The sequence below is a fragment of the Idiotropiscis lumnitzeri genome, chromosome 1, assembly GCF_059441095.1.
Source record: "Idiotropiscis lumnitzeri isolate Australia: NSW breed Sydney's pygmy pipehorse chromosome 1, RoL_Ilum_1.0, whole genome shotgun sequence".
Classification (NCBI taxonomy): domain Eukaryota; kingdom Metazoa; phylum Chordata; class Actinopteri; order Syngnathiformes; family Syngnathidae; genus Idiotropiscis; species Idiotropiscis lumnitzeri.
Window position 1 is genome coordinate 8,395,726 of NC_142391.1, and position 20,876 is coordinate 8,416,601.

At 41.6% G+C, this 20,876-nt stretch overlaps 2 protein-coding genes across 5 annotated transcripts; one reads left to right on the plus strand and one right to left on the minus strand.

The window, feature by feature from the left end:
- Window positions 1-1,189: 1,189 nt before the first annotated feature.
- Window positions 1,190-11,353, minus strand: mok (MOK protein kinase). 4 transcript variants are annotated; one of them, XM_088314607.1, is made up of 14 exons: window positions 11,271-11,353; window positions 10,039-10,154; window positions 8,103-8,217; window positions 7,928-8,017; window positions 7,067-7,137; window positions 6,917-6,995; window positions 6,299-6,347; window positions 5,230-5,408; window positions 4,700-4,801; window positions 4,343-4,516; window positions 3,256-3,415; window positions 1,849-2,040; window positions 1,408-1,426; window positions 1,190-1,314 (listed from the first exon to the last, which is right to left on the minus strand). In XM_088314607.1, the coding sequence occupies exons 1-14, from the start codon at window positions 11,273-11,275 to the stop codon at window positions 1,217-1,219; spliced, it is 1,449 nt and encodes a 482-aa protein (XP_088170733.1). In that variant the 5' UTR covers window positions 11,276-11,353; the 3' UTR covers window positions 1,190-1,216. The 4 variants fall into 4 exon arrangements, with proteins under 4 accessions (XP_088170733.1, XP_088170713.1, XP_088170743.1 ...); XM_088314587.1 differs by lacking the exon at window positions 11,271-11,353 and having other exon boundaries at window positions 1,406-1,426; window positions 10,039-10,461; XM_088314617.1 differs by lacking the exons at window positions 1,849-2,040; window positions 11,271-11,353 and having other exon boundaries at window positions 1,406-1,426; window positions 10,039-10,464.
- On the plus strand, window positions 10,931-20,876 carry nemf (nuclear export mediator factor). Its single transcript, XM_088314545.1, has 32 exons — window positions 10,931-11,095; window positions 11,219-11,287; window positions 12,245-12,347; window positions 12,689-12,814; window positions 12,925-13,073; window positions 13,178-13,245; window positions 13,338-13,427; window positions 13,497-13,570; window positions 13,654-13,724; window positions 14,300-14,375; window positions 14,451-14,591; window positions 14,944-15,152; window positions 15,219-15,395; window positions 15,658-15,721; window positions 15,791-15,879; window positions 15,957-16,060; window positions 16,216-16,278; window positions 16,352-16,464; window positions 16,782-16,839; window positions 16,920-16,978; window positions 17,226-17,346; window positions 17,407-17,632; window positions 17,712-17,754; window positions 17,825-17,874; window positions 18,358-18,496; window positions 18,908-18,985; window positions 19,072-19,266; window positions 19,749-19,784; window positions 20,046-20,152; window positions 20,246-20,289; window positions 20,386-20,465; window positions 20,554-20,876. Exons 1-32 carry the CDS (start codon window positions 11,037-11,039, stop codon window positions 20,629-20,631), a joined length of 3,159 nt encoding a protein of 1,052 aa, XP_088170671.1. The 5' UTR covers window positions 10,931-11,036; the 3' UTR covers window positions 20,632-20,876.

The following is a 20,876-nucleotide window of genomic DNA, read 5'->3' on the forward strand; positions in this document are numbered from 1 at the left end:
AACCATCACCCTAACCCTACCCCTAACCCTACTCCTAACCCTAACCCTAACCCCAACCCGAACCCTAGCACTAACACAAACCATCACCCTAACACTAACCCTACCCCTAACCTGAAAAACCTAACACTGACCATAAATATAAACCCTATTTCTAACCCCATGTGTGTTACCCAGCAGTGGTGGTCGAATGGTTAATGGAACGACTTCGTGTTCAGGCGACCCTGTTTCAAATCTTACACTGTTGGTGTTTTTATAGACCTCCGAACCAAACCACTGACCCGTACCTAAACCCTAATGTAACCTAACACTGGCATTAAATATAAACCTTATTTCTAAACCCGTGTGGGTTACCCAGCTGTCATGGTCGAATGGTTAATGACCCTACTTGGTGTTCCGAATCTTACACTATTGATGTTTTTATAGGGCTCCTAACCAAACCCCTAACCCTAACCCTCACCCTAGCCCTAGCCCTAGCACTAGCCCTAACCCTAACCTTACCTTTAACCCTAGCCCTAACCTTAACCATAGCCCAAGCCCTAACACTAGCCCTAACCCTACCCCTAACCAAACCACTACCCCTAGCACTAACCCTACCCTCATCCCTAACCTTATCCCTACCCCTAACCTTAACCCTAGCTCTAACCCAAACCCTACCCCTAACCCTATTCCTAACCCTAACCTTAACCCCTAACCCCAACCCTAACCATCACCCTAACCCTACCCTTACTCCTAACCCTAACGCTAACCCTAACCCTACCCCTAACACTGACCTTAAATAAAAACCCTATTTCTAAACCTTTATGTGTCACCCAGCTGTGATGGTCGAGTGGTTAATGACACTGCTTGGTGTACAGGCGACCCTAGATTGAATCTTGCACTATAGGTGTTTTTATAGAACTCTTAACCAAACCCCTAACCCTAACCCCAGCCCTAACCTTAACCCTAACGCTAACCCTACTCCTACTCCTAACCCCTCACCCCAAACCCCAAGATTAATGAGTCCAATGAGAGGCTATAAAGGTACCTGGTAAACTACATTCTAGAAAATGATCAAAGTAACTGTGTGTGTGTGTGTGCGTGCGTGTAAAGCAGAGACTAATAAATCAATATTGAGTTCATTGCCTCGTTTGTCTGTGTAAAAACAAAATTGCAGTTGGTCACATCATACCACATATTAGATAGCCCTTAGGCCAGTGGTTTAAGAGCTTTATTCCACTTAAGTGTTTGTGTGTGTCAGTAGCCTCCTCCGTGTTTCCTGTCCAGGGGCGGCATGAAGCTGGTCTTCAGGCCCGTCGGCTGCGACTCGTGGTTGGCCTGGGTGGACAAACCAAAAAGTAGCGTCAATAAAACCAAATAAGGACACGCGGGTTATATGGTCAAAGGCAGACAAGGCAAAAGTACTCACACCCTTAGTAGATGTAGAAATCTGCATTAAAAAAAAAGGTAAGAATAAGTACTGATTCTGCTAAACGTTACGTTTATACTGTGTATATTTGCATGCTTTTTATGAATGTCTGCTGCTAATGTTACACATTAACGGCTACATTACGCCGCCGACTCTGTGTGATCTATATCTTTGCTGCTGTAACACTTCAAATTTCCCCATTGTGGGACTAATAAAGGACATCTTTATCTTTATCTTTAAAGTCCAAAATTGACAAAAATAAAAATGTATTTTTACTGTCAAGCCAGTTTTTGTCGAAAAGAACAAAGTGCTTTGCTGCCATCTTGTGGCCTCTATATGCACTTTCAAAACATTTGGTTTTGGGCATCAATTACTGACAAATCTTTGTTAATAATGGCACGACTATACTTTTTTTTTTTTTTTTTTGACTTAATCCTTCCTACCTTAGCCAAACGAGAGTGGCACTTCTTAGCGGAGATGGCTGGCAGGGTGCCCCGGTGTGTGAGTGTGAAGGCGGGCGGCGTGGAGCCTGGGAAGGAGCGTTGTGGTCCCGGGGCAGCCAACTTGAGTTTGGGCAGCTCGTAATGGCTGCCATTGCGTCGACTGAGGGGCTCGGCTACGTGTTTCGTGTTGTGCTGGAGGGAAGGACAAGTGAAAGCTACCACTCTATATTGATAAGAGTATCCATATAATGTCATGTAATAAGCACTTTGTGCATCATTCAAATTCATGGGGAATTGTTCCTTTTGGAATGTGCGCCTTGGCCACCAGAGGGCAGTATGATACAGTTATAATGCACTTCGTCAAATCTTCAAACACATCCCTTTTCAGAAAACCAGATAAACGGCATGTTTGTTGAGCCGTTAACATTTAATGGTTAAAGAGAGTGAGCCATTTCCAATACTTTAAATTGATCAATAACGTTGGTCAACAACACATTTAATGTTGAAGATTTATGGACATTTTTGATGTGCTGAATTCAAATATAATAATAATAATATTGCCTTTATTAGTCCCACAATGGGGAAATTCGAGATTCGAACCCAGGCCTCCTGGGGAGACTGGGTCCTGAACGCGGCGCCTTAGACCACTCGGCCATCCTGGCAGCCAATATCAGTTTGTTTTTAACAATTTTGTTTACATGTTTGGATATTTTATTTTTATCGTCTTTTGTGACGTTTGTAAGCTGAGCCATGATTTGTACCACCTGAGTAACTGATTTTTTTTCGTCGACAGCAGTGGCAAAATGGCCGCTGCCTTGAGATGGATCAAAACGGGTGGATTTTGCTGCTTAATACATATTCCACAAATATTAATCAGACTGAATACTGTTTTTGGACAAGTGTGGCCATAACATTTTTTAGTTGACTTCTCCTTTAAAGGATTATACTACAAAATTAACGCTAGTTCTGTTAGACGGTCTACGGTGTTTTACACTGTTTGTTAGCATTAAGCTAGAAGACTTCTGCAAGGCAAAGTTATATTTGATTAAATACGCTATGTGTTGTTCTTTTTATTGTTTTTTTTATTTTGTTTGTATTTCAGTAAACTCCAACCGGGAGTGGCAATAAAGCACTTGACCTCATTATTTACTGTGGAATTCAATAAAAAATTGCTGGATCATTTGTGATTCCTGGTACCACAGAATTGTCTTTATGGGCTTTTTTTTTTTTTCTCCACTGTGGCTTTGCTTCCACAAGTAGAAACAAGCAAGAGCCAGCCTGTTGAGTGATGCGGAAGAGCAAGACCAGAAATAGGGTGTGTATTATGCCGTAATACTTGAAGGAATAAGAAATCGGAGAATCTTTTAACTTGTGACAAAAGGCTCAGTGTAACGTTCATGTACTTACAGTAATTAAAGGGGTGGGTCTGGTGTGTCTCCCTCTCATTTGTTTGCAAAGTCGAGAGGGTCGCCACAGGAGGTCTGAGGTGATGTGAGGTGCTTTTTTTTCCACGCCTTCATACAGCCCGCCTACTCCAGGGATACGCTCACTTTTTTTCTCTGCCAACCTGACAGGAACCAAGCACATTTTTTTTTTTTTTAATTGTTGGTTTTAAACAGTGCGCACGTTCAATTGTTTTACCTCGGAAAAATTAAAATACTGAATTCCAATATTATGAACGTACAATTTTTTTGAATTTAATGAATTTAAATACAAACATTTATTTTCTTCAATATTGTGCACATTTGTAAATGTGTAATTATCTGATGAACCATATGTATTTATACAAATACGTCCATGGGAAAACTGTGTATTTATCAGAATTTTGTGATTAAAAATAAAAAGTGTGCTACGGTCAGGCTTGGGTAGTGGTAAGGTTTAGGGTTCAGGGTTTAGGGTTTAGGGCCAGCGGTTAGGGTTAGGGTTTAAGGTTAGAGGTTAGGGGAAGGGTGTAGGGTTAGGGTTGGGGTTTAGAGTTTAGGTTTAGGGTTAGTTTAGGTAGTGATGGGAGAATGAAGCTTCAAATATGTTTCATGAACCAGTTGTCGTATTTTTGACTCCACTGTTGGTTTCAAAAAAGTGTTTAAGAAATGGCAAGTCAGTGTGCTTTCAGCCCAATGTTGAACCGAGAGCGCCATCTACGGGAGTCAAAAAAGACAACAGCTGGTTCATGAAGCAGATTTGAAGCTTCATTTATCCATCGCTAGCGTTAGGGTTTAGGGTAGGATTAAAAGAATGACATTAATTAAAATATATGAACACATTGTTATATTTGGACATGACTTATATCTTATATTTGGACATAAAAAGCAAAACTTAATAGAAATAAAACGGAATCATTAGGAATAAAGTGGCAATTTGCAAACATGTTTTTTATTGTATGAATTATGTACGTTTTGAATAATCATAGTGAATGAAATGTGAAATAAATCCAGGAAATGTTTCCACACCTGTTGTGGAAAGTGCTCAATTCTGTAATGATCGTGGTGCTCACCGCAGCTCCCTAAAGTAGGTGTGCCGTAAGGCGGTGGCGGCCGTGATGCGTTCGTCGGCGTCGTAAGCCAGCATCTGGTAGAGCAGAGACACAGCAGGAGCGGCGCAGTTGGGCAGCAGACGCGAGATCCCGCTGCCCTTCTTAGCCGGGAAGTTGAAGTGCATCGCTCGAGACCTGGATGCAATGTGACTGGTAACAAACCACTGACAGTGTGATGTTAACAAGCAAGTACAGGTCGCTTTTTTTTTTTTTTTTTTGACTCCCCACCCACTTTGTGTTTCTGTGATATCTCTAAAGCAGTTATTCTCAAAGTGTAGAGTTCACTTCATGTACATCATCTTGAGCGTGACAACCTACTGCTTGAATTTGCGCAGGACGCATTGGTCGGGAGTGCCCAACACGTCGTGGATCTTGGCGATCTGGTCCAGTTCGTTGGCACCGGGGAAGAGAGGGTTCAAGCTGAAATAGACGTTACCTCGTGAGACGTTTGGCATGTTTACAAATGGAGTGTGACTGCTTAGGCGCCCCTCAAACTCAGTTCAGACAGCATCAAAGGATCATGTCCATGTTTTTCTTGGGTCAACAACTATCGTAGGGTGGGAAATGATCTTGAAATTGATTTATTCACTCCTGCATTTTTTTTAAAAAATACACCTAATGTAGGATGCAACTCATAACTCGCCCTGCCTCATTCCCTAACATCTGGATTTTGGCCTGTTTTAATGCCACTTCTCCACTCTCCTTACCCACCACCTCTGGCTGTTGCTGTGGAGAATTCTGCTTCAACCGACCGGGACGGGTCCTGAGGAGAACCGCTTCCAGGAAGGCGAACAGAACAAATTAAAGTTCCTCAGACCACTGTTGTGACATCGCATGGAGTCACTTACCTCATAATCTCGAAGAAGACACATCCGGCACTCCAGATGTCCATCTTCAGGCTGTAGTAGCCGTCCGTCAGGAGGCACTCGGGGGCCCGGTACCAGCGCGTGGAGATGTATTCTGTGTGCGGCGGCTTGGAGTGCACGCTCCTGCACGAGCCGAAGTCGCCCAGCTTTAGAACATTTTGCTAGAAAATAGTATAAAGAAATCGTACATTGATTTAAAAGCATAAAGGTTCAGTTTTGAGCCGTGCAGTGAAAAAAACATAACTAATTGACTGTCACCTCAATTTATTTCTCTCTATATATTTTTTTATAATTACCCATATTAATTGAAAGTGTAAACCAGCGATTTTCAACTGCTGAAATGGAGCCCAAAAGAGCGTCGTGGACACATTTTGAGTGGGTTGCGGACAACTACGGTAGTAATTAGTTAAAAAAAAAGAAAAAAAGACCTGCATTTGTTTTCCATTTTTTTTCCCGCACAGAACAAAGGCATACCAAGTTCCCACATAGAACATACGATATTGGGTAAGCATCAGGAAATGTTATTCACACACGCAGCTCAGTTTTGGCGAACAGATAGCAATCATAGCTAGCAATATGACTTTAGCGGTATGTCAAACTCAATTTAATCCGCTTTTAAAAAATTAAAACAAACTATACATGTATTTTCAGAGGGAAATTTTGAAACAAAAAAAAAAGTGCTATTCTTTTTAACTTTTTTAAAATAGGTCGCCACTTTGCAACAATAGAAAGAGGATGCAGCACCTGGGCATACTGTATTTCCTTGAGACCAATTCCTATTTAAAGGGCTTTGGTGCCATCTTGAGCCATTTTAGGGCTTTATTCAAAGAGAACAAAAAACAAAGAGATGAGTTTTTTTAGCCCTTAACGGAGTTGTATGACGCACTAAAACCAGCTGCTGTCACACCTCAAATTTCCCTATTGTGGGACTAATAAAGGACATCTTATCTTATCTTATCTTATCAACAGTAAAGACAGTTAAATGAATAGCTCTCAAAACTATACTTGATTTTTTTCTATAAAGGAAATATTTTTGACTAAATAATCTCACTTTGATAAGAATGTTTTCCGGCTTCACGTCCCTGTGGAAGATCCCGCAGCTGAAAAGAGTACAGCGAGAAACAAGTTTCAATCATTTGGTGCTGATGGTGACAACACTCATAAACCGCAGAAAATCATTTTAGACCACCTGTCATTAAAAAAAAAAAAAAAAAAAAAAAAGAAGCAAAACAAAACAAGAAGAGTCCATGTAGCATCTGAAGATTCTTCAATGCGGATTATTCCGATTCCAGCGAGCTCTCGATAACCGAGTGAACCTCGCTTTTGGAGTCAAGCACATATTTCAACAACTAAAATGTGGTTTTCTCATTAGGAATGTAATTAAATATCTTAAATCCCAAACAAGAATATACCTGACTATTTTTTTTCCATGTAGTTAATGTAAAAAAAACAAAAAACAATCATGCCTAACAATATTAACTCATTTACTACCATTGACGGATAAAGACGTCAAAATTCATTTATTTATTTATTTATTTTTTTTTTTTACTCGGCTGGTAGTGAATGAGTGCATGTTGGCTTTTTTTTTTTAAACCACTGTAAAATTTTTAAACAGCAAATAATGATTCTTATATCCTTTTGATACTGTTACGCATGTTATCGTAGTTACCTGTGCATGTGGTCGAGTGACTTGCACAGCTGGTACATGTAGTGTTTGACCGTGTGATCAGACGGCGGCGTTTGTCGCTCTGCGAGGCAACAAAGCATCATTCAGCTTGAAAAAGTCCTTTTCTTATTTCAAGTCTGCCCCCCCACGCACCTTTAATAAACTCATAGATGTTCATCTCCATCAGCTCGCAGATCAAAGACACGGCGCCCGTTTCCTTGTCGCTGAAATGTTGGAAGAGGAAATTGAGAAATGAGCCAATTAAGACCAAAACAGAACTCGATTTATTCTGTGACTTCCGAGATGTTATACGTAAATTCTCACAATATCGATAACGTCAGGTAATTTTTTATCTAATTATGAATTTCTCAACTGCAATATTTTAAAATTCTGCTTTTTGTCATTTTGAACTTTGACACATTTTAACATCCTGTGTGATATTTCAGCTCCGTCGAGTGCTTTTATTTTTCAACGCTTTCTGTGTAAATACAAGCCATAAAAAGTAAAAAAAAAATGGCCAAATACCATACAAAGGTCAATTAATTAGTTAGCTCCATAAAATAAACTAAGATAAAACTAGTCACCCTTTGACAAGGCCTACAGACATGATAAAGTTATCTCTGAAATTACAAATGCTGTGTAGTGACTGAATTAGCTCAGTATGGAAAGACTTGGAATCGGAGGTTACAGATTTGAGTCCCATTATGGACCCAAAAAAAAAAAAAAAGAAGTGGAATCTACTTGTTGGAGAAATAATTGCTGACTACTGTCTTGGTGCCCTTGAGCAAGGCATCGTCCTCCACAAGCCCATTTTAAGTGATGCAACACTCAAATTAAGTCTCACTAGATTAGGCGACATTACGCGTGATGATGGGTTGATGAGGTGTTTTCCAAGAGCGCTGAGTTTGAATTCCAAATTGTACCACTTTTGGAGCGTTGGACTTTAGAGGTGCCGCCGTAATATGGAAATGCAGTGACTGGGTGACCAATGACAAGATAATTGGAAGGACTCACAAAATGAGTTCATGCAGGTGGATAATATTTGCATGTGGGCTGAGTCTCCTCATGGCCTGAACCTCCCGCAGGTTGCTGGCCTGTTCGACACTGCATGAGATATAACACAAGATTTATTTACAAATCTGATGACTTTTTTTTAATATATATTTATCATGCTCAAGAAGACACTCACCTGTTAATGGTCTGCTTCATAGTCTTGCATGCGTACATCTTGCCATCCTTAAGACTCTGAGTTTTGACCACCACGGAGAATGAGCCCTCGCCAATCTTCTTGATTATTTTGTAGCCTAGAAAAAAATACACGTGTTTTATCGTTTGCGCACAGCAACAGCAGCGAAGATTCTTCTGCCTGAGAAACACTGCTCATTAGACAGTGAATACAGTACAGCGATAAACTCCTCACGGACAATTTGGCTCAGTGGGTTAGGGAATTAGGATTTGTGGGAGTGTATTCCTTTGTTCTACCCATCCACCTATCCATAAATAGAAGTATTAATTAAAAATAAATAATGGAATAATGAAATAACGGAACAGCAGGGCCGTGGCAGTTTGATCCAAACGCAAAGAGATGCTGCAGGAGTATTTCTAAAGAACTATATGTTTAGTAAAAAAAAACAAAAAAAAAACAGGTGTGGTGGTTTCGAGGCTGGTTTGGCACATGAAATCGTCACAGGCACTTTGGCTTAGATAAGCCAGCATGCGCATGTGTACGTGTGGGAGAATGAGCCCCTACTTACGTTTGCAATCCTCACAGTAACTGAGAAGTCATTGTTTGTCAAACCAGCCACAGTCTGGGTTTCGTGAAATATACATATTCAGAACCTTTCTCAACACACTTATAATACAAGGGGCCACGAGTTCAAGTAATAAGCAATGTTTAATCTGAGCTTCATTGCTGTTGATGGGTTCAGTTCCATATCGGAAATAGATTAATGGGCAGCTCCCTCTAATTTTTGGGCAGGTCTCTGGGGGGAAAAAAATTGGGAAAATAATAAATAGTACAACATTGGCCCCAAAAGCTGCACGGTGGCCTCACAGTGAGAGACAGCATCGGGTGTGGGTTCAATCCTGGCTCCGGCCTTCCTGTGTGGACTTTGCATGTTCTCCCCGTGCTTGCGTGGGTTTCCTCCGGGTACTCCGGTTTCGTCCCACATTCCAAAAACATGCACGGCAGATTGATTGGACACTCTAAATTGCCCCGAGGTATGAGTGTGAGTGCGGATGGTTGTTCGTATCCGTGTGCCCTGCAATTGGATGGCAACTTGTTCAGGGTGTCTCCCGACTACTGCCCAAAGATAGCTGGGATAGGCTCCAGCACCCCCCGCAACCCTAGTGAGGAAGCGGTCCAGAAGATGGATGGATGGATGGATGGCCCCAAAAGATGCTGGCCCACCGGGTATCTGCCCTTCACGCCCTGAGCGGTTTAGAAACGGGACCAATGGGTGTATGCAAATGTTAAACCACAAAAAGAGGCTCAATAGCAGTAACTAACATGTAAGCCGAACACTTTTACAAACCAAGCTCAATATCAGTATCCTTATAAAAAACAAACGCGTTAAAGACATGTTAAATGAATAGTTCTAAAAATGTCGTTATTGTGTTTCTCTTTTCCCCGTATTTTTGTCGAAGCAATAGCACATGTATTGAAGCAAGTGGATCGAAACAAAATACACACACACACACGCACACGCACGCGCGCGCGCGCAAACACACACGCGGACACATTTTACTATACATTTTACGATATAATTTAATTCTATTTACGGTGCATTTCTTTGCCTCGTTCATGTTTGGAACGGACATTAAAATGACCGAAACGGGATGGAAATAATCAACAATTTATTTTTTTATTATTAAAAAGCTTCTTTGGGTGGTGTTAGCCGAGCCGCACTTGCCCCGGCTGCTAGCTTGACCGTCACCTTGGCAACGGAGCACGCCTTCGCCCTCCCCTCTTGACCCAGCCGGCAACTGGCTGCAAAATCTTTGCAATTCGTAGGGGAAACGCGACGGTGTGAAATTGTATAGCTACAAACCGAGGGGAAAGGGTGGCATCATAACCATCAGACCCCGTTGTTCTTATTATTTGTCGGCAAATCATTCTTTCTTACCTTTTTTCCAGAGGTGGGCGGTGACCGCGAGCTCTCCAGCCTTGTCACCGGGCTCCTGGCTCCGGTTGCTCCAGTCGCTGTTCGCCGCCGTCTTGCACGCATTTCGAAGGTTTGCCCTGTTTTTAACGCCAATGAGCCAGTTGGAGTAGTGCATCATGAGTGCACATAAATTTCCGAGAGGCCTAGCATGAGCTCAATGGTTTAAGAATGTCAAGGAATGAGCCGAATTCATGTTTGAGACTGCGAGGGGCGCCAGTGATTCGCCGTCACTATCGTTCAACGCATTCGCGTGCTGGAGAACCACCATTGCACCACGTAGGCTTCCGTAGTAACGTGGAAATCACTGCGCATAAAATAATTTGGGCATAATTTCCCTGGCTCACTAAAATCGTTGCCCGAGTTGGCTGTGATTTGTGTCAATCCCTACTTCCTCTTAATATATATTTTTTCAAAATACAATTCCCAATGCATGTATAAGCATGCAGCCGTCAACAACAAAAAATGCGTCTGTGATTCTTCTATCAAACCTACATATAGGTATATACATAAATATATACATATACATATATGTATTGATTTTTTTGTACGGTAAAATTGCTGTAATGTAAATTTGTGATGTAGAATGTAAAATGCCAGCTTGCTTGCAATTGTATTGTCAATAAAAAAATATTTTGGCGCACCATCATGTTACGTCATTTCTGTCGCATAATTTCTACGTCCAAATCGCTGTTCGCCAGTTTAAGTCCTATCATGAATATTGAGCAAATACAACACAATTGCATTATAATGTGCGAAATTAATTTTGATAAATTAATACAACCAAAGCACTTGTCGAAAAGCAACTCGAAAGTGGCAAAATCGGCGCCTGCGTATTAAATCCTTGACTCGTACCGGAAACCGCGCGCATGCGCACCGTCCACGGCGTGCTACGGTAGTGTGGCACAAGCCAGACTTCACATTTATGCCGTTTTCCCTCTTGTAAAACGTTTTAAATCATCATGAAAACAAGGTTCACCACGGCGGACATTAGGGCTGCTATCGCCGAGATAAATGCCAAGTAGGTGACGTTCGGTAAAGCCTCATTTTGGGTTCTGTTAGCACAAATGCTAAGGTGTTTACATTTGGTTATGTGCTGTTCATTTCACTTTTTTAAAAAATACTTTTTGTGTGTATGTGACAGCTACACGGGCATGAGAGTGAACAACGTGTACGACATCGACAACAAGACGTACCTCATCCGGCTCCAAAAGTAAGCGGCGCCTTCTAAATGCACTCATCACTCGAGTCGTGTACAAAGTTTACTACTGTACTTTGCCTCTCCAGAATTGAGTGACGTCAACAAAGACTGAAAAGCTATGATGTCAATGATGACCTATGTCATTTTTTTCTTTACAAACACGCTATTGCTGCTACATACTGACAATTGCGCAACATATTTTTTTTGTCTCAAGGTGAAATGTATGCAATCACTCTCAACATATGTTCATGAACAATGCAGTCACATTTTTGTAAGGTTAACATTAATTTAAATAAAAAAAAAAATATTACGTATTAGTCATGCAATAGTTGATTGACATACAGGTGCCCTCATAGTTTATTTTCTCTTATTTTAGCATAAGACTAACCTATGAAACCAAAACATTTATGTATAAAAACATGTTTTATTTATTATTCTAATACAGATTCATTTATTGCTTGTTTGTTTGAAAAAAAAAAAAAAACACTGTGGGAAGCGGGCTGGGAAAATTAAAAAAAAAATCGCAATATTAAGGAAAAGAAATTGCAATCAGATTATTTTTCAAAATTGTTGTGCCCTAATTGCTATGACATGAGTTAAAATTTTGGTCATGGAACTAGTTAAACTCATAATTCAAGAGTCCACTGGTCAACCAAATTAAAAGTAACCAGAGAAATTACTCATGCCTGACACACATTCAACGATTTGTTTGTTAGCAAACATTTGGGTAATTTTCATACCAGACATAAGCAGTTATGTGGTTAGTCTGTGTGGCGTTTGCTTGTTGTCCCTTCGTTTGCTTCGTCTTGCGTGGGTTTTCTTCTGCCACTCCAGCAACTTCAAACATTCATTCCCACAAAAAAACCGTAATTGCCGTAGATGGCTGGATGACATTGGATGGAGGTGCATGTGTGTCTGTTGTTGTTTAATGTCGTTGAAGTAACCTTTTTTTTTTTTTTTAAATAAAAGGCCTGACAGCAAAGCCGTTCTCCTGATTGAATCCGGCATTCGGATTCATTCCACAGACTTTGAATGGCCCAAGAATATGATGCCTTCAGGCTTTGCCATGAAAGTAAGCTCCTCTTTTAGTCAATGTAACTTATTTTAAACGGCATTATCATTGTTGTTATTATTAGGACTGTTACTATCCAATATATTTAGAGTTTTTATTCCATTGGTTTTTTTTCCTAGTTTAATTGATGATAATTTAACATTTTTTTTTGTATTTATACTTAATGATTAAACCAAACCAAATAAGTATTTTTTTTCAAAGCACAAATTCCAATATGTACATGTTTAACTCATTCACTGCCAACGACGGCTATAGACGTCAAAAATCTTTTTTTTTTTTTTAACTTGACTGGCAGTGAATGAGTTATGTGACAATAAAACAAAGCCACAATGCGTTTGTAGTGTCGCAAGCACCTGAAGACGCGGCGGCTGACGCAGGTGAAGCAGCTTGGCATCGATAGAATTGTTGACCTTCAGTTTGGCTCCGACGAGGCCGCCTACCACCTCATTGTAGAACTCTACGACCGGGTGAGAACACGAGTCCATCTCACCATTTAAACCCCACCAAAACAAAGGTTCTTATCTTCATATATTTGAGAGAGGAACATCGATGCTCCGTGTTTCCATCCAATCTGCAGGGTAACATCATTCTCGCAGACCACGAGTACACCATCCTCAACCTGCTGCGCTTTCGCAACGCCGAGGCCGAAGACGTCAAGATCGCCGTGAGGGAGCGCTACCCCGTGGAAAGCGCGAGACCCCCAGAGCCCCTCATCACGTTACAACGGTGAATCGATGAGCCCACTGATCACTCGGTCCTCATCTAGTGTCGTCCCATGTGGATTATACGATATTTATTTTCTCTATTTAAACCGATTTCCTTCGACGTAGACTCACTGAAATCATCAGCAAAGCACAAAATGGAGAGCAAGTGAAAAGAGTGCTGAACCCTCACCTGAGTAAGTAATGACACAAATGGGTTTAACTTGACTTCATGATAATCATCTTAATGTGAAAATTTTGCTGAAGTTTGTTTTCTAAACTTGCGCAGCCTATGGAGCCACTCTCTTAGAACACAGTCTCATAGAAGCTGGACTGTCGGGCTCAATGAAAGTCGACAGTCAAGTCGATGCTTCCCAAGGTACGATTGCAAGTTTGTATTTATGTCCAGTAACGGGATTTATTGTGACTTTGTATGTTTCGCTTTCAGTCGCGCCTAAAATCCTGGAAGCCTTGCAAATGGCTGAGATGTACATGCAGAAAACGGAGAACTTTAACGGCAAAGTATGAAAAATTTACTTGAGCAGTTTTTTTTTTCTTGTCTAACATATTGAAGGTATCAGAATACTCACTTTGTTTTATTGAAGGGCTTCATCATTCAAAAGAGTGAAAAGAAAGCAAGTTTAACGCCCGGGAAAATCAGCGAAGAGCTTCTCACGTAAGTCACTTCGCAGAATACTAACTGGCATATTCTGTTGTTGTTGTTGATATTTTTCATAGATAGTCCTCATTAGCCTCAGAACGCAATCATTTTTAAGAGAAGCAAGTAAAGCTGAACACTTCATACATCAAAATACACGATTAACCAATATTTATAAGACAAGCATGGGTATGGTGAGCTCCATCGATTGACGTGCACATGAGTTGAGTTGTGTAACATTGATTCAAGTCATCTTAATGCGATTACGTGGGGATCAATAATAATGATGATACCAATGAATTAATTACTTGATTAATAAAAATCATACATTGATCAATTATCAGTACAATTAATATTTTTTAATAGATATTTTATACATATCTTATTCGCATATTATTTTGTATATTTGTCTGGTAAAATAACTTAATTATCAGCTGCTTAAAGTGATGGCACACTGTATTTTAAAAATCTATGCAAAATGAGATAATCACTATACATGCATGACTACCTTAAATCTTAGATTTGAAAATACATTCAAACAAACACGTTTTATTTCACTGGAATTATTCACGCTCAATCGTTTGTCATTATAGGTATGACGAATTCCACCCGTTCCTCTTTGCACAGCATTTAAAAAGTCCCTACTTGGAGTTTGAGTCCTTCAACAAGGTAAATTCAGACGTTTACCACATCTTGTCTGCTGTTTTCTATTGCGTCCGTCTTGTCACGATGTTGTCCGGTCAGGCGGTGGATGAGTTCTTCTCCAAGATGGAAAGTCAGAAGATCGACATGAAGGCTTTGCAGCAGGAGAAGCAGGCCCTGAAGAAGCTGGAGAACGTTAAGAGGGACCATGAGCAGCGGCTGGAGGCCTTGCATCAAGTTCAGGTGAAGATCTCAACTTAAGAACGGCCGACGTGGCCAAATGTGTCACATTTTATGCATTCAGTATGCATTATCTGGATTCGAACCCGGACCTCAGAACTGAGGGGCACTTGCGCTAACCACTAGTCCACTGCGATGCCAAAATATACATATGAAAATTGTAATTTATTTTTAAAGACTTTTTTATTAAATTGATTGGAGATGAAAGAAGCATCACCGAACAGTAACCTCTGAAAAATGTCACATGACCAAACTCAGAAAATAATTACATAGTAATAACATTATAGGTTCTGATGCCTCCTAGTGGTCAGAGCGTTGACAATTCTGTTGCACTCTCGTGTGGGTCACGTGACAGGAAGTGGACCGAGTGAAAGGCGAGCTGGTGGAGATGAACCTAACCGTGGTGGAGAGGGCGCTCCAGGTGATCCGCAGCGCGCTGGCCAACCAGGTTGACTGGACCGAGATCGGCGTGCTGGTCAAAGAGGCGCAGGCCGCCGGCGACCCCGTGGCGTGCGCCATCAAAGACCTCAAGCTGCACACCAACCACATCACCATGCTTTTAAAGTGAGACCAAACCGTCGACGCTGAACAACGTGTCTCCTTGCGTAATTTTCTTTTCACTTCTTCTAGGAATCCTTACGTCACTGAAGAGGAACAGGACGAGGAGGAAGAGTTGAAGGAGGCCCCGCAGGAGAAGGGCAAGAAAAATAAAAATAAAGACAAAGGTCAGAATAAGAAGCTGCAAAGGAACAAGCCCATTCTGGTGGATGTTGATCTCAGCTTGTCGGCCTACGCCAACGCAAAAAAGTACGTAAGAAGTCACCCTTTGCTCAGCCACGCCCCCAAAATGCTCACTGGCCAATCACAGTGCAGCAGCTTCAAACACACTTTTCCCCCTAGTTTTTGTGTAGCTTTACTATTTTAGGATAATCTGAGGAATTGTTCTAGGTACAATATAATAAGTATAATTGTTTTTCATTTAAAAAAAAAAATTGTGTGTCACAAAATGTCAGTCAGATTGCATCAAGTGTTGACGTCCAGTTGTTCAAGCCTCCATGACTATTTTCAGGTACTATGACTGCAAGCGCACTGCTGAAAAGAAGGAGCAGAAGACCATTCAAGCAGCAGATAAAGTCAGAACAGCCTTCTAACCCGTTTTATTTGGTGCGACCGTTGAAAATGCTCTTCTGACTTGATTGAAGGCCATGAAATCGGCAGAGAAAAAAACCCAGCAAACCCTGAAGGAGGTCCAGACGGTGACCACCATTCAGAAGGCCAGGAAGGTCTACTGGTGGGTCGACACTTCGCAGCGCTCGGATGGTGATTCGTTGTTATTTAGCTCAGTGGTGCGTTGCCCCTTTTTTGCAGGTTTGAGAAGTTCCTGTGGTTCATCACATCGGAGAACTACCTGGTCATCGCCGGGCGAGACCAGCAACAAAACGAGATGATTGTCAAGCGCTACCTGCGGGCTGGTAAATTCACGAAAAATTGATTTAGTAAATGCCTTTAACGCAAGCAGTAGGGGTGAAACTATATTAAAAAAAATTGTCGGCCAATATTTTGCGTGTGGAATGGATGCCACTGATACACGGGTGTTCACTGTTCATCATCTTGCGCTTGTTGCCAGGTGACATCTACGTCCACGCTGACCTCCATGGCGCTACCAGCTGTGTCATCAAAAACCCCACAGGTCAGTCCGCTCGCATTTGTTTTATTTACGATTGACAACTTAATCTCCTCCTGCCTCCTTTCGTTCCTCCCAGGCAATCCCATCCCACCTCGCACGCTAACCGAGGCGGGCACCATGTCGATATGCTACAGTGCAGCCTGGGATGCCAAGATAGTCACCAGTGCTTGGTGGGTCAACCATAATCAGGTGAGAACAGCCTTTAATTTGTTTATTTGTTATTATGGCAATAAAATTATTATTATTGTCAATAAAAATAACTTCATTTCTTCTATTCCAACATCAGAACAGTTGAATTAAAAAAAGAAACGCAGGCAAATCTTAAAGTAGTTACAGTAAATGTCAATACTTGCATTATATAGAGAGATAAAAACAAACAAACAAAAAAAAAGAAACACTTTCACAAAGTGTTTTAGGTTTTGAATAACCTGTAGAAAAGCTCCAAATCTTAAAAAGTAGTAAAACCTGAACAATTCTTGTTTCTAAGTGCCGCTGTTGTTGTTTAGGTGTCCAAGACTGCGCCTACAGGAGAGTACCTGACCACTGGCAGCTTCATGATCAGGGGTAGGACGACTTTCACAACGCTTATTTTGCTCGATAAAGTAGGTATCGAAGTGAAGGGTTGATATATTTTTTCTCCTCAGGAAAGAAAAACTATCTGCCGCCTTCCTACTTGATTATGGGCTTCGGCTTCCTATTTAAGGTAAACCACTAATGAGAACTTGTTTGCATGCATCCATGCAGGTAAATTCATCCTTTTTTTTTTTTTTTAAATGTCAAGATAAATATATCAAAATGTTATTCCTTAATAGAAAGTGACGAAAATCGATTATTTATAATTCAGTGCTTGACGTCTGTGTTATATGGACCAACTCGAGAAACGCATTGGGAATGAAACATGCTATCATTCTGTCCATAACTGTTTGCAACCTTTTGCCCCAACGTCTCAGGTAGACGAGCAGAGCGTGTTCCGCCACAGAGGCGAGCGCAAGGTGAAAACGCTGGACGAGGACGTGGAGGAAATGGCGTCCAGGACAGCCGAGATATTGGAGGAAGGAGAGGAACTCCTCGGTAAGCGCCGACCCTCCTCTACCATCAACAATTAGAACCTGACGCCGAGCGCCTCCGTAGGCGACGATAGCGGCGCCGAGGATGGGGCAGAGGATAAGAAAGAGGAGCATGAGGCTGAGGACGGACAAGATGCAGCGGAGACGGCGGATGCGAATGGACCACCGTCGGAGCGGAGCGACTCAGGGAGTGACGAAGAAGACGGCGGGAAGGAGAGCAAACCGGAAGCTAGTGAGGAATTCAGCTACCCTGACACCACCATCACCCTCACTCACCTGCAGCGCGTCAGGTACCAGCACTGGAAAGCCATCTTAACTCTCGCGAGGATCACGATAAGTTACAAGTGGAACTTTTTCTTTCCCCTCCAGGAACTCTCAGAACATCACGTTCAAGAAAGAGGAAGTCTCTCAGGTTCACATCTTTGGACACATTTTCCCAGAATCACATTTTGCAGACGGATTAAACCAACCTGTCTCTGCAGGCCGACGTCGACACGCAAGGAAGGAAGCACATGACTGCCAAGCAGAGAAGGTGAGTCAAAGGAATGCCTTTTCGTTCCTGCGTCATATCCGTACTTCACTATTTACACTTTCACCATTTGCATTTTTTTTACTGTGAGAGTCGAACTGCGAAGTTGACCACAAAAATGAGTCAGTACAAAAAGAAAATCAGCCTGAAACACTGCCATTGACGGGTATAGAAGCCCAAAAAATATTTTCATTTTATCTGGACTGGCAGTGAATGAGTTACTCTTTTTTTTTTTCGCTCTAGTTGTAAATAATACAGTCCCCCAATTTGATGGTGTCCCCTATATTATAGTGTAGCCAAATAAATCACTAGATGGCATTGGACAAGAATATAAAGAGCAACAGATTAGCAAATGTGACACGTTCAAGATACTCACCTCCAAATGTGTTCTAATCAACACATCCCCACTAAATATTGTTGACGTCATGGCTCGGATGAACCAATTTTGTTGGCTCGCTGGGTAAAAGAGCTATTTTGTCTTGCTAGAGATGAGAAGAAGAAGCAGAAACAGGAAGTGAGCGAACCTGAAAGGAAGACTGAACTTACGCCTGCTGAACAGGAAGTGGACCGGGGATCCAAAAGTGGCAGCGGATCGTCCCAGCCGCCACTGAAAAGAGGCCAGAAGGTCAGAAAGAATTTGGTCAGAACACGATGGACGTTTGGCTGTCTAATAACAATGTGTAAAGAAACGAGTCTTAAACTCAATTGGAGTTGCAAAGATTCCAACTAATCGATTATCAAATTAAAGATCATGTCACGTGATGTGTGTCACAAGTCAATCGTCTGCTGTGGTTTCTAGTGGAATTCAATTCAAATCAAAAGTTACTTAATTTTTCCACCTCCTCATACCAGACAGAAAAAGTAGACTGATAAAGTATTCACTTGTACTCTTGATGTTTACATTTTGACATTTAAGAGAAATGAGGTGCTCCATCAGCGTAAGAGCAATTCCTTACATTGAGGTGGAAGCAGCGAGGCATGTAATTAAGAGGAAAAAAAGATCCACCTACCGTGTGTTCTGCTGTGTTGGCAACAGAACAAGCTGAAGAAGATCAAGGAGAAGTACAAGGACCAGGACGAAGAGGACCGCGAGCTTATGATGCAGCTGCTTGGGGTACACACTCGCATGCGCGCTCACACACACACACACACGCGCACACACACACAACGCAGTCATCTAAGCTATCCTGCTCTTCACAGTCAGCCGGTGCGAGCAAGGAGGAGAAGGACAAGGCTAAGAAAGGCAAGAAGGGGAAGAGCAAAGAGGAGCCAACAAGGAAACCTCCTCCTCAGAAGCCCCCACCCAAACCCCGTCAGGTGGTGACCCCCGCCAGCAAACCGGAGCAGATTACCGCTGAGGGAGAGGAGGCGGCCTCTGCGGAGCAAGACGACAAGGTAAGCCAACTAGGATTTAAAAAAATAAATAATTATGCAATGTGTCGCATCAAGATGTTTGCTTTAGAACCCGGGCTCCACTAATTGACCTGTGTGCAGACCGCCGAACCCAACTCGTTTTATATTCAATTAGCATTTATTTCATGTCTTCAGGAGTCAAACTACTAAAATATTTCTAGACTATATAAGGAGAATTTTGAAATTTGAAGTAAACACCAGCTGATAAAAGAAAGATCCTCATTTGAAATATAGAAAAGTTTTGACATCTTGAATTTAGGTCCCCTTTAAAAGATGACATTTTATTTTTAGGATATTAACATTCTTAAAAATTGTTATTCTTCAACTATTGTGGTATCATCCTTAAAATGTTTTTCAAATAGTTATGCTGTTTCAAATTTACACCATCAATCTTAAATTCATTCATCATTCTTAAACTGCATTGCCACGTCTTTTTGCTCTTAACTTAGGTTTCATTTTTTCAGGAGGATGACGTGGATCCAGACAACCCTGGAGCAGAGGTAGATTAAAAAACCCCAACGTTCCAAACTCCTTGCAGCAGTTCAAAGTTTTCAAATACCAACAAAAGTGAAATACAACTGAACATTTTCTGGGTGTGGGGACCAATCCACTGCTTTGTCATTTAGTGCCGTGTGATTGCTTTGTTAGATGGCAATTGAGATTTTCTGCTTTCATTGCAAGAGCTTTACGTCAAACTGCACAGAGTACATTTCAGAATCGTTGCCTCACAGTAAGTACGATGTTATGTGCGTGTTTGCCAGGAAGCAGAGAACCTACTCACCTCACTGACCGGCCAACCTCACCCCGAGGACGTGCTGATGTTTGCGGTGCCCGTGTGCGCCCCCTATAGTGCACTCACCAACTGCAAGTGCGTACCACCGCGATCCAGTTGACTCACTGTGTTAAAGCAGTTTAAGGGAAGGATCACGCTTTTTTTTTTTTTTTTTTCTCACACCGACAGGCACAAAGTTAAACTGACCCCAGGCGCTCAAAAGAAAGGCAAAGGTAACAAATATTTTGGGATCACAGTTAAGTTTTGTTGAAGCAAGGCACTGCACTCCAAATGGTCCAAATGTGTCTGTCTGTTTTTGTTCATTGCAGCTGCCCGCACCGCACTTTTGAGCTTCATGAAAGCCAAAGAAGCCACTGTGAGAGAAAAGGACTTGCTACGTAGCGTCAAGGTACAAGATTCAACTTTATCCCCCTCGCCCGTGACACAAATGCGCTTTTATTCGTTTGCCAGAATTGATTATTTTACTCATACTGCAGGATGCTGACCTGTCCCGAAACATGCCAGGCAAGGTCAAAGTGTCTGCTCCTAACCTGCTGGCTGCCAAGAGGAAATAATAAGACACTGCGCTACGCAGTGGAACCGCCACTTTTTTTAAGATACTTTTGACGTATGAAATTGAACTTTATTTCATGATAAAAATCATTCTTTAAACAAGGGGGGGAAATGTGTATAACAAAATAAGATACTTTTTTTCACTGGCCGAAAGATTACATAAAGCAAAGAATAATGCTCAGTTTTGATTGAAACTGTTGAAAGGTGTTATTGTACAGCTAATAAAGCTTTTATGATGGAACATGAA